The sequence below is a fragment of the Lygodium microphyllum genome, chromosome 16 (genome assembly GCF_053477565.2).
Source record: "Lygodium microphyllum isolate KBCC chromosome 16, Lygodium_microphyllum_v1.1.10, whole genome shotgun sequence".
NCBI lineage: Eukaryota > Viridiplantae > Streptophyta > Polypodiopsida > Schizaeales > Lygodiaceae > Lygodium > Lygodium microphyllum.
The window spans coordinates 128,527,666-128,541,824 of NC_141150.1; the positions used below are offsets into that span (position 1 = coordinate 128,527,666).

A 14,159-nucleotide genomic window follows, 5' to 3' on the forward strand; every position below is an offset into this window, starting at 1 on the left:
TTGCTTTCCACAAACAATTTTGGTATAGTCCACTTCTATTCCATCCCCCTATCCTCTTAGAACTCTCTTGCCACTTTCATGGCCTCTCTTTGCAATGCTTGCATTAGGGAAGTGGTAGGCCACTTAGCTTGTTGCATGTGTGTAGGGCCCCCAGTAGTTGGTATTAAGGTGCTTTAATTGCAAATAATGCCACTCGAGAAAGTGGAGGTGCCCTCTCAATGTTCTTACTCACGCTAGGCAATTTTGCTTGTTGGAGATCCATTCTAATAACAATTTTATTGTGAAAGATTAGGGCGATAAGTTTTAGATTAACTCAACGTGAAAAAGAATGACTAGATGTGAAATAAAATGGTTATATAAAACGTTAACGTCAAGATTTAGGGCAAGGTATTTTAGTGCAAGAGAAATTCTTGGTTCCCTCTGCAGCTCGATCGAGGTAACAGTCTTGTTCTTGGTTTGCTTGGCTGGAAGCCTGTCGAACAGTCTTGTTCTTGGTTTGCTCCAGCGCTCGCTCCCGGTTTGGCAGGTCCTTCATTCATTCTTTGTCGTCACCTCGTATTTTTGAACATTTTCATGTGGTTTCTGCGGTTTTATTTTGCATTTACCATCTGTTTAGGTAGGGCATGTCGCTACTGACACGTTCTTCGTGAATGTCTCTGCATTTTTTTGCAATCGTACACCTTCTTTCTGCAAAGCCGTGCTTTCTTGAAAGCTTCAGGAGTGCAAACGGCTCCAACTCGTTTCTGCGGAGTTCATTTCACCCTTCATGTCCCTTCTTTATTTTCGTATAACGTGTGGGGTAACAACAGAGACATAGCATGGTGATTCCCTTTTTGTGAATGCATTGGACTGGATTTGCCTTTTCGTAGGAGGCTTGTTAGCCGCGATGGTGAGGAGCGGAAAGTCCTTGAAGTTCAGCCGGAATATGGCTAATGTAAACCGCGAACTTAAGAAAACTTCGGCATCAATGGCCAGGCAACGAGCTTCAGCTGGGAGTTCAGAACTATCCGGTGTCATATTTATGTGCAATTCGTCTACGAAGAACGATTGCTTCAAGTATGGCGTGTTTGGGCTTCCCGAAGGAAAAAAGGACCTTGTGAAGCAGGTTAGGAGAGGCATGCACCTTTTCCTGTTTGATATCGATCTCAAACTGCTGTACGGTATATACAAGGCCTCCTCTACTGGCGGCTTGAACCTGCAGCCTGAAGCATTCAGGGCCTCGAAGAAAGCTTTTCCTTGGCAGGTATTTCCAATGTAATTTTAAGGCGCAGTCTAGCGACTCATTTAGGATGGTTGTGTTGTCGCATCTTTATTGATTGTTTTCATGGCTATCGTTCAGGTGCATGCTTGTCGTCATAAACCTTGCTAAGCTTTTTAGACTGTACCTTGTGTGGCTGCCTCACATCTAGGTGCATGATTGTTGCATACAGTTGTCGGTAGCTTTTGTCAGGGTACTTGCACTTTACAAAGCTTTGAGCCTTTTGTGTGGACACTAACCATTTGGTTTTAAGCCACCTTCATGTTTGCATTACTCACACCTTCTATCTCTATCTTGTACTAGCATTAATTATCTTTATTATATGCTGGTGCTGGGCAAGAGCCGGAGTTTGAGCTCCTGCTGTTCATGCACACATTAAGTTATTGTGCACAACAACCTGGATTCTAAAAGCTGCTGATAGTATTGTGCAGGTTAAGTTTTTGATACATAAAGATTGTATTCCACTTCCCGAAGATGCGTTTAAAGAGGCAATAAAGGAGAACTATTCTAGCAAGCAGAAGTTTAATATTGAGTTGACATCCAGACAGGTTAGTTTGTGTAATTACTGAACTCAAGAGGTTATTTTCTTGAAGGGTCACATGTAGAGCATGCATGTGACTCTGAAACTTGTTGTGTACTAATCGTTGACAACAGTATGCCAAGGAGTCTCATTCACATTGTACATCTTCTTTTGTATACTGTCTGTGACCATTGTCTGGCACCATTGCTGTAGAAAAAGTCCATGCTCATTCAAATGCTGGAGTTTGCATTCTACTCATCATTATTACTGCTTTGCAGCTATGAGATATTGTGTCAGTGTCCTATGTTCAAAATGTATTTTGCTATTCAAATGTGATGCTGTTCTCTCACCACATCATACCAGTTGCCTTCTTGCTATTTGGTTTTTCACTTATTTTGCAGCTTCTCTAATCCATCCTCTTGTGTATTGGGCCCGCTGAACACTTGATATGTACATTTACCTGTATTCTTGACTAGCATTTTTATGCTGAGCTGCATTTAAGGCTCTTTCCATTTCTGTCATTGAATTTTCTTGTGGATACTATTATGTTACTTCTGTGTGGCTATGCTTCTGTATCGATTTTTCACAGCCAATTTAGGAATTATCTATGTGCTGTAGTCTATCCAATGTGTCTTGAAGCAAATAATGTGAAGCAAACAGTCTTTCTGTCTTGCTATCAGTGCTACAATCATCTTTTAGTTTTTAATTGGATGCTTAACTACCTACCTTTGCACATGTAGATGGTGTTAGTCCTTATTTTTTCTGCATCAGTTTCGACTCACATGCTAGCTTTCACCGTATCTTGTGGGTCTGTGGTACTTTTGTGAGTAAATATTGGCATTGTAATGATGTTGGGGATGGGTACAAGTTTATTCTGGACTGTGATCCTTGAGGAGTGAAGGGCATGCTGATGCTTGACTGCTTCACTTTACTTTTACCTTGCATGCAACCTTATGCAGTAAAATCAATAGGGAGCAGATATGTGGAAGCATGGTTTTTAGATATCTAAAGCAACTCTTAAAAAAAAAAAACAAAAAAATCCAGGTTGACAAGCTCGAGAAACTATTTCGCCCATTTGGAGCAGCAGATGTACCGCAGCCTCCTAGAAAGGCTCAATCCAGCCGATATGAAACTCCATCAAGAGTACGCAATGTGCATGACCTTCTGGACGGTCAAGGATATCTATCCTCAAGAAAGGTTCCAACTAATCAGTACAACACTCCCTCTGGAGTTCGTGGTGTGCAGGACCGTCCTGAACTTGGCATTCGTTCTCGAGGGATTCTTCCACAGAGGATTGAACATGATCACAGCTTTATTGCAGGTGATCTGCATATGTCTCATGAAGCTGGTTTTAGATCTAGAAGCCCCCACATGTATCAGGACAAGCCTGTCACAGGCTTGCATGGGTATATTCCAACACCATTATCACTTTATGGTGCAGATTCTGTGATAGGATCCCTGCCATCATTGAGTACAGATGCGATGGTTCAGGATCTTGAAATCCGCAAGTCCCGTCCGTACCTCTTGCCTGAGAGAGAGAGCAATGGGGTAGGAGACGTCTCTGCATATCAGCGAATGACCTATGGTCTTTCTGGTCATTCAGCCCTTCAATTGCCTGACAGCCGGGATAGAACATTTGACACAACAATTTATGGTCTTGCTCATCGTTTATCCCGTCAACTTGCAGATGGCCGGGAAGGAATTTTTGACAGAAAAATCGACGGCATTGATCCATTGATTGATAGGTATACTGGCAGTTCAAGGGATTCTCTCTATCGAGAACCTGAAGGCATCCACATGGATGACTTTGGTCTTATGCCAAGGAGTGGTTCTAGTATTCAGCTTCCATATGCTACTGCTCTCAATGGTTTTTCTCAGCCACAGATAAGGCACTACATGGGTGTTGACCGGTGGTAATTTAACCGGTGGCAGGCGCTACATGGTTGTTGACCGGTGGTGGTAATATAACTGGTGGCAATATACCGATCTCCTCATACAACCTTTGCTATGGGTTTAAAGTTTTGACATTCATTTTTTGGTGCAAAGAAGTGGAGTAGAGGAAGTATGTAGTATTCAATATCTTACTAACAGAATGTTTCTACCTCAGTGTGTTAAAGAATCGAACTGTCACGCTAGGTGATGAGGTTTGAAGGTGTACCAAGTGTAAATTCTGTGGCCAGACACCACATTCTGGGCCAGGTCAGAGCTCTCTGAGACATTAACCCCTCTCCTGCCTCAGCAACAGTGGCTGGAACTGTTTTTTTGCATCAGCAGGCTTTAGAAGCATTTTTGTCTCACCAGTTACTCTCATATATATGAATGTTTTGATCTTTATTATTAATTTCTGTTTTGATATTATGTTTCTTGTTTGTAAATTCTCTTGAGCCTTTTCTTTCACCAGGAAACAGTTTACAACTTGTATTCATCCTCTTGAATATAGGGTTGATATCTACCTGAGGGTGCAAGTACTTACAATGTCTGTTCTCTTCTGTTTTTGGAACTATTTTAGATCAGGACCTACAACTGAAGATCTGTTTGTCTGTCCTTAAGTCTCTATAGTTAGCTAGCAATAATGTTGTAATACCTGTGATCTGTAGGTAACACTATTGAATCTCATCTGAATGAGTCAGCAGTCTGTTTGGCCTGCGAAATTAGGAAATACTGCCTGTGTTATGCGATGCATGAAATCACAGGGGTCACATACATCTAAAAGATGCTCCACGTGGCGCTGGCACACCTGGAAGTTGCTACACTTAACACACGGATTGATCCAGATCAGACCTGTGAAAATCTTCCAGTGCAAGTAAATGGTAATTTTGTGCAAATTGGATTGATCTAGATCAGACCTGTGAATAGATCGTTTCCAGTGCAAGTAAATGGTAATTTTGTGCAAATTAGCTCTTTAGTTTAACTAAGTGTTGGAACTACAAGTGTGTCTCAAAGATTTTTTGGTGAAATGTGTTATATCCATAAGCTGTCTGGTTTATATGCATAAGCTGTCTGGTGGCAATTCTAGTGCTCTGTGGTACATCCACACAGGCATAGGTGTAAGGGTGCTTATAAAGCAAGGATGTGCAAACACAATCCCTAGAGGCATTTTCTAGTCAAGGATAGACTAATGCTGTGTGCCAGACCTGCGCAGCTGCAAGTGTGAGGGTTTTTTTTAAACAAATGGTATTGATGCCATGAGTTGAGTTTGGGGGGTCTTGGAGGCATCTTCATTCTCATCTCTCATCTTGGCTCTAGTAGCTTGCCTCTGTTTCTTGGTGTTTAGTCTCACTTTCTTTATCTCATCCTCATTCTCGTCCTTTATCTTTTGCTCTTCTTCTTCCTTCTTGTTTTCTATCTTATGTTCTTTGGCCTTCTTGCCTTGATCTCTTTCTCTTGTTCCAGCGTATCTTTTTCCTTTGGCTTTCAAGCTCTCCGTATATGTTTTGTCAACTTGCATTTATTGTCTCTTTCTCTTGGATTTTCTCTATGGCTCCATCTAACAAATCTCTTCCTTCTTTTCTATCATATTCTTGTAACTCGTCCTATATTTGCACGATTCTCTCCTCCAACCCTTTTCCTAGACTTATCATCATTGAACTTTGAGGACATCCTTACCACGCCACGGCTTCCTCTCAACTTTGTTGGCACAGTAAGTTCTCTTCCAATTTTCAATATGTAAGTTGCTTGGGAGGGTGTTGCTATGTGGGGCGTCGTGTCGTGTTGGAGTTGTCACATTGTGTTGCGTAGCATGTTACAACGGGATCTTTGCATTTGTGAGCTTGTTCCCATCTGGAGCTAGTATGCTTCGTGCTAGAGTTGCTCTGATACCAAGTGTTACGGACTTTCACGGGACTTCAAGTCATAACTTGTCATGAGGCTCAAAAAGGCATAGTGGAATGGCACACAAGATATATCAATAAGGTATAGTGGAATGGCACACAAGATATATCAATAAGGAATCTTTGTATTCATGATATTGAAAGATACTACATTGAGGCTCATCTCAAGACACCCTTGTGATGTTGCACATGTGAGGGTTCACCATTGAGTACAAGGATTCACATGTAAAGTGGAAACCAAGTTGAGCTCATAGTGACTACTATTCCTTATATACTTGTTTTTGGCTCCGATGTATTGGTGTAGTTAAAAAGCCCATACCATAATCAACCTTTGGACTCAACCTGGGGAAAAAATAAACAAGATCAACTAAAATTTATTGATTATATATTCATAATATGTTCAGTTGAAGTAATCCACAAACAAAATGTATGTTTCATCATTGCATTGCCTCCAATCATATTACCCCTATTTTCCACTATTGTATGATTGTGGCAAAATACTTCGAGCTATCTAGGGCAACTTGTTTAGTTTGTGTTAAATTGTTAATCTATTATTGCTATTGTACTATTGAAGGAAAACAATTTGATCCATCAAAGGAAACATACTTTTGTCATTGCTAGACTATATTTCTACTACGGAATGATAGTAGCAAATTTTTTTAATCCATGTAACAACTTAATGCACATTCATTTGGCAAAATAGATCTATATGTGCACTTAGTATTTAGTCATTTTTGGAAGTTTGAATGGCCTCATGTTTTAAACCTATAAGCTCCCATCCCTTTAATGTTAACATACTTTATCTTGAATGCTTTATAAGTTTCTTTTACATCATATTATTATATTGGGGGTTTGTAGGATTGGACTTGTGCACAAAGATACACGAAGTAGATGCATTTGAAGAATTTGAATCCATCAAGCTATTGCCAAGTTGTATACAAAAGGTGACATTGTATTTGAACCTAATAACCATAAACAAAGAATCAAATCTCTTTAGATCTTGTTCTTACCAAGCAACCTTCTATAGAGATCTTGAGCTTTTCATACATATGTGAAGCACTCTCTTTATGTGTGTGTACGAGAAGGTGATTCCTCTAACTAATGCGATAATGACTTCACATGCAATTGTATTCTATTTCACCAAGGTTCAATTTTGCATTTCATGCTCTTCTGTATTGCATGTAGAGTACTTTTGTACTTATTGATTGAGAAAGCCCAAAAGTTTTTGGTTTAACTCTATGGTAGTTGAGATACTACATTTGGAAATTGAGGTTGCAAGTGCTAGCCCAAAAGTTTTTGGTTAACTCTATGGTAATGGAGGTACTACAATTGGAAAGTTGTTGGTTAACTCTATGGTACTTGAGGTACTACATTTGGAAATCGAGGTTGTAAGTGCTAGTCGTATTGAATATCCAATCATATGCCTACTCATACATTTATAATCCCCATCTTCTAAGGTCTTTACTCAATAAGGGTCTTTACCATTGATCCACAATGGTCATAATATCCAATCATATGCCTACTATTGCATTTATAATCGCCATCTTCTAAGGTCTTGTTTACTCAATAAGGATCTTTCTTTACCATTGATCCAAAATGATCATTTTGATTCGAAGACATCATAATAGATAATGGTTTTAACACACACACACACACACACACACACACACACACACACACACACACACACACACACACACACACACACATCTAGCGGCTATCCTAGTGGTAAGTTACTTATTTTATTAACCCACTAATCTGGGTTCAAATCTCCCTTGTTCTATATCTTTACTAAATGATCGTGTAGAATATAGGAGTTGAACCAAAGACCTTGTCACCACGCACACACACAAAACATATTTTCAATTCAAGGCGTTTAAAGTCATCAAAATCCATTAATTTATTATAAAATGTAATAAAAATTTAACTTAAAAATATCATTTCATTATTAACTAATATTTTATCATAGTAGTGACAGTTAAATGTAGTATAATATCAAAAAGAAAAGTTTCAAAATATGTCTCAATATCTTGTAAATTTTAAAAGTTCAATATTAAAGTTGATTATTGGGTGCATAATAATAGAAGTTATATATTAAAATCTAATAATAAAGTTTCATAAGAAAATATCCTAATATGAAAATGATTTGATGATATCATAGAATTTATTTAATGTTAAACATTTTCAATATCAAAGTTAATTAAACATTTAATAGCTAGAGTTAAGTTAATATCAAAGTTTATCAAAATAGCAATATTAATGTTGATAAAGACATATATTAAGAAACATTTTAATCATTACAAGGTTAATATGTACTAAAGTATTTATTAAAACCTTTATCACAAAATACATAGCACTAACTATTTAAAGGGGTTTAATCAACTTGTCTACTTAAGGGGAAAGCCCATTAATAATTAATGTTATTTATTTGCTTGTAAATTGATGGTGTTTAACCCCTCTCCCCTCCTTTGTTCATTTCCATTCTGGGGTTGAGATAGCTCACTCTCTCTTTTTTCTCCCTTCTCAATCACTTATCCCTCTAAATCAATCACTTCAATGTGGCGATCACTTCTCATGAATTTGGGTTTGAGATACATGGTAGTAATTGAACATTGGTGTCTTCATTTCCATGCAATAGTAAATAGAAAAAGCTAAAAAAAGAAGAATAAAACAGATCTAGAAAGAATAATAACGTTTAAAACAATTAAGCATGGTGCACATTGCAAGAAGATGGATGTGATTACACTCTTTGTAAGACTTCTTTGCATATAATATTCATAGTGGAACCCACATAATGATCATTATTTGGTAATAAGATCTCCAACCCACCAAAGGATTTCATTCGAGAAAAAGCCACATACAAATGCCCATGTGTAAAGATTGGGCTTTTAAGATAGAGTTCCATTGAAGTTGAGGTTAGTCCTTGAGCTTCTTACTAGTCATTGCAACCGCCACTCTAATAGAAAATTGTTGTTGCCTCATGGAAAAGGGAAAGTGGAAGGCAGTGGTGGGAATGAATACGATTCTTGGAATGAAAACGTTGGCCCCAATGTTTATACATGTAATTACCTTAGCCTCTAAAACCTTACTAGGTGCATTGACCTTTAGTAGCAACAAATGTTGGGAATCCACCTTTGAGATCAAGAGAGTCCATATATTTCCTAAAGTCAAGGAATATATAATCATTTGTATAAACTATATTGCCCCACATATCTTGACATTAGACGAAAGCCATTAAATTCAATTGTTCTACCTCCGCATTCCTTTGATCAATGAAGAAGGTTGCATGATCATGAACATTGGAAAGTTCACTGTATACATATCCAACAAGATCTCCAACAATTGATCCTCCTTGCATAACCATGTTTGTAGGTAATGGAAGTCTATTATTAAGATTTTTCAAGCCAACACAATCTCCAATATCTTGAAGCTACCTACAAAGTGTTCACTGATAGAGTCATCATTAAGACATCTCGCATATTTTACATCAACTTTAAAATTTTCACAAGTTGCCAAACATTAGAACAACAAAGAACACATTCACAATGTCCTCACGGCCTTCCTTTCTCACAACAGATGATACTTGTCTAAGATCACCTCTAAACAACATGACCTTGCAATTTAAAGGTTGGCTCCAAGACATTGTATCTCTCAAAGTCTTGGCTTCAAAAGCATTATGGTACATCATTGGAGCTTCATCCCAAAGAATGAGGTAGGTTTCTCTCAATAATTTTGCTAGATCATTGCAAGTCCATCCCATAAAATGAGGTAGGTCTCTCTCAATAATTTTATTGCATGTAGAATGACCCGCCAATCACAATGGAAATTTCAAGCTTGAATGGAATGTTCAATCATTCCACAAATAGCAATGCAAGGATCCTAGATGACACAATTGTCAAAGCCAAATGGCCTTGTGCACGTATTATTGCTAAAATACATTTGTAAAGAAATGTCTTACTTGACCCCCCATGACCATCCAAAAAGAACAAGTTGTCTTGACCAATATGCATGGCTTCAAGGACAATGTGAAATGCAACATTTTGTCCTTTATTGAGGTTGTGATTTCATAACTTTGATATTCTATGTCTCCTCACATTGGTCATATTCAAACTTCTCAAGAACCAGATAATTTCCTCACAATACTCTACTTTGCAATTGAATTTTGGGCAACCCATGGGAATTAGACAAAGTTTGGCCATGTTGTCTCAAGAGTGAAAGTGTTCCAATGATTCATTTATTTCCTCCATCTTCAATCAATCTACCTACAAATGAGCCATTTTGAACGTGTGAATCCTTCATAAGAGGAACTTCTAATGTCTCCCACAAGTACCTTGGAGAAGTTGGTTCAGAAAACACCAATATTGTAACACATAAATTCCTTAATTGCACACCAAGTTGCATGTGCAAATCCTCCTCTAAACATTGCAACCATTCTATGTCACTCTCCAACATTCCTATCAATTGCAAGCCTCCTTGAATGTGGAATTTAACACGGAGCCAATGGTATGCAAGCCCTCTAAAGATATGCTCCCCCCGCAAATTGTTAAGAGAATTCACAAATAGTATCTTTCACTATACATAAGAGAAATAAAAAAAATTTAGCCAATGGTGTTACCTTTTTTCCTTTTTGTCAAAGCCTTTCTACTTGCATTCCAAAACCATTGAGTAGGAAAATCCTAGTACAAGGAACATCTTTACTTTTGGATAGTGCTGGTTGCACAAAAACTATTCCATAAGAGTGGTCTTTTTAGTAGTATGATTTGTGAGCACATCTTGCACATCATTACCATCTTCAAAAATTATAGTATTCTCCCCTGGCAAATGGACCTACAACCTTAGAACATCACGCTTCTCATTGCGTAGATGGTAATAAAAAATCTGCCAACATTCCTCAGAAAAGACATAATGAGCATCAAGGTATTTGTTAATCTCATAAATCCTTTCTATTGGAATGTGTGTGTTGTTACCTTCTAGTCTCACACATGAAAGTTGATTGTAGCTCTATTCTCCTTTATAAATGTACACGTGTAGATACTTCACAATTGCAACATTGAGACATATCTAAACCTTGATGTGCATTGTATTTCTTTGAAAGGTATGGATTGTAGGGCACAACCCGATGATTATAAATGACATTACCCCTAATATTCACACATTTTCCACCATCACACATCTTGTAAATCTCTTGTAAAAAGGATAACAAGGATCATTAACGGGTTGGGATTGCATGTAAAAGTTGCAAAAATATCGGGCTTTCCCTTTACATGCACAATTCCCATAGCGTCTTGATATACCTTGAACCATCTGGAAAAGAGCAAGGAAAAACAATTCTTTACCAACATTTACTTTTATGACACGAACATGAACATTAGGACCACATACCATGTTTGCCAAACCTTAATAGATTTTCACATGTAAAGTTTGCTCATTTTAATGACACTATGCAAGCTTGTAATGATCAATACTATAGTACACATCTAGTATAAATTGTAGCAAAACAACTTGCCGCCTCTCAATAAACAATGCATTTAAGTCATTGTACACTTGAAGACAATATGTACCAACCCTCTTGGGTTAAGATATGGATATCATGATGGTTGAGCTTATCCTCATCACCATTCCCACCCATAATCGTACCAATATCATTTCTAAAGGGCAACAAGTATTGCCTTGAGGTTGAATGCCTCTCTACAATCGTTGTCCTTAAGCTCCATAGCATTATTGTGTTGACAAAGAGTCACAACAAAGCAAAAATCCTAACCATAGATGTTGTGGTTGTACATCATATCTAGAAGCTCTTGCAACAATTTGAGTATCAAGCTAGACATCACTTGCAATCCATTTGTTAGTTCATGCTCTGTATCATACACATACACTTGTGCAAATTGGGGCCTTGCTTCTTGCTCGCTAGTAGGCAACATTGGACCAATGTGATGATACATCAAGCAATGCACACAAAACTATACCCATTTCCAATAGAGCCTATGATCTCATCTACATGTACCCCCATTGAAACGAAGGAATGGGCATTGTTATATCTTGAATGTTATTTTTAAATTCATGACTATTTCTATGATTACTATTCAATAAATTTTGCAATGGATCAAGTGGTTCTTGCACGGATGATAGGCTAACTTACCATTTTTACAACAATGCTTTCCAAACATGGTAGAATGCACAATCCTAGTCTCCGCACTCCATAACGATGCAAAGCAATGCATGTACAATTTCTTAGAACCCCTTATGGAAAGCATCTCTAGATCTTTGACCACCAATATATTCATAGCAAGATGATTGTCCAACTTAAACAAGTCATGCAAAATGGAGCACAACCCCCTACTCTATGGAAAGAAAGAGGGATTGTATTGCACTATCTCTTCAAAACTAAGCATAAACTCATCCCCAATCACTTATTCTTCTTGAACTATATTTGCGTTAAGCAATGAACATTTCACATGATCTATTTGCATTGCTTCCTCCATGAGATTACAATGGTTTCCCCTAGGCTGCTATGGACATAAGTCACTAAAGGCTGACATTTCCATGTATTCACATGCAAAACATTGGCCCCATTTAGTTGAGGAGTGCTCACATGAGCTTGTAGTGATGGTTCTACAGTAAGCATGGCACTATGCTCTCATATGCTACCCAAGAGAGTGCAGCAAACATTGATGATTCCATAATTGACAACATGTACATTTTGTAGCAAAAAATGCTACAATTGTTGTCCTATTTGCAATGCATGCAAACTACCATGCAAAGCATATAATTGGATTAGACTAGCCAAAGAAAAAATGGACCGGGGTAACAAAACATTATAAACACTAGGAATGATCAAAGGTGCAAAAGGGAGCCACGTTCCTAAAAGCCCATGATTCAAATCTCCCATTTGAATATATCAAAGATGTATTGACTCTCTTACTTGGAGATTGAATTTTTGTTGAGCACTACTTTCTAGAAGTCTTTTATGGAGTCCTAATATGTTATTTCTTAGGATGTTTCTCATAGATTGAGCCATTGTTTTTAAAAATAGAAAGTAAAAGAAGTACCTTTGCAGAGAACATGAAATGGTATGTTTAACGTAAATGAGACATAATACCATGACATGTAACACATAAACATTAAAACAATAATAAAAGCGAGGACATGTAATACATGAATGTTGAAATGATTGTGCTCAAATGTTATGCATGCGTGCACATACGCACGCAAACATAGATGGATTAAATGTAAAAATATTTGTAAAAAAAATACATGAATGTTCGAAGCTCAATGTCAAAATGTAAATTGGAGACAAAATCCAAAAATAGAAAACTACAATTTGTAAATAGTCATGCAATATTATTGCACGTTTATTATAAATGTACATCAATTGATATCTTATGCCACTATGAATGATAAAAATAGAGAGAGAGAGAGAGAGAGAGAGAGAGAGAGAGAGAGAGAGAGAGAGAGAGAGAGAGAGAGAGAGAGAGAGAGAGAGAGAGAGAGAGAGAGAGAGAGAGAGAGAGAGAGAGAGAGAGAGAGAGAGAGAGAGAGAGAGAGAGAGAGAGAGAGAGAGAGAGAGAGAGAGAGAGAGAGAGAGAGAGAGCTGTGGCAACAAATTTGTGGCACTTTTGCATGTCTATGCTTGTTATAGGCATGCTCAACACCATGTTCAAAAAGATGTGCATAGATGCTACTATAGGCCATCTCAATAAATGCTCTAAAAAATGAAACGAAAAATGATAAAAGATTAAAGAACACACTAATACAAATAGAAAAATATTAACAACTTAATAAAAAAGATGACACAATTCTAATTATCATCACAAAGTGAATGAAAGAAACCATATATATTTATTGATAGTAGGCTAAAAAGCAATGAAAGGTAGAGCTTGAGTGGCAGCACACAAGTGGAAGCAAGAGTTATGCTAGATGGAGCAAGATAGAAAGAGAGACACACTATCTGTGGGAAGTGATCGGGCTTCCCTTATTCAATATTCATTGAAAGAATAAAGAGTAAAGTGATAGTGATGGGTGTCTGTCACTTGCAATGTACATGTGTGTGGTCAAAATGTGTATAGTACATAGAGGGCAGTGTAAGCACAAGTGCCATTATCCCCAACAACCTCCCACTAAAAGGTGAATATGCCTCGAGTGAGAAGAGAATAGGAAAAAAGGACAAAGTACAAATGTACATAAAGTACAATAGGAGGAGGAATAGATGTCATCTTATCCTACACCAATCATCTTCCTAAGGAAGGTAAAATATTTTGCTAAGTGACTTTTAGTGAGCAAATCTATAGGATCCTCATTAGTTAAGATCTTGAAAAGCACAATAGAATTGTCTTTTATCACCCCCTAATGAAGTGATAGCGCACCTCAAATGTGCTTTGTCTTCGCATGGAAGACTGAATTCTTGATACAAACACGAATACAGAGCAAGTAGTCCTTTTGACAAACAAAAGTTCCTTAACTTATCTTCAAGTTAATCTTTGTCTCCTGCCCATATAGGAGAAATTATATATTCCCTTCTGTCCAACAGAAGTAGACGTCTCAAATCACATGG

The 14,159-nt window shown here is 37.6% G+C and overlaps 1 protein-coding gene across 2 annotated transcripts; it reads left to right on the top strand.

Moving 5' to 3' along the window:
* The first annotated feature begins 382 nt into the window (after positions 1-382).
* Positions 383-4,119, top strand: LOC148023421 (uncharacterized). 2 transcript variants are annotated; one of them, XM_087696376.1, is made up of 4 exons: positions 383-526; positions 870-1,243; positions 1,690-1,806; positions 2,823-4,119. In XM_087696376.1, exons 2-4 carry the CDS (start codon positions 887-889, stop codon positions 3,693-3,695), a joined length of 1,347 nt encoding a protein of 448 aa, XP_087552502.1. In that variant the 5' UTR covers positions 383-526; positions 870-886; the 3' UTR covers positions 3,696-4,119. The 2 variants fall into 2 exon arrangements, with proteins under 2 accessions (XP_087552502.1, XP_087552503.1); XM_087696377.1 differs by lacking the exon at positions 383-526 and having other exon boundaries at positions 533-1,243.
* The last annotated feature ends 10,040 nt before the right edge of the window (positions 4,120-14,159 follow it).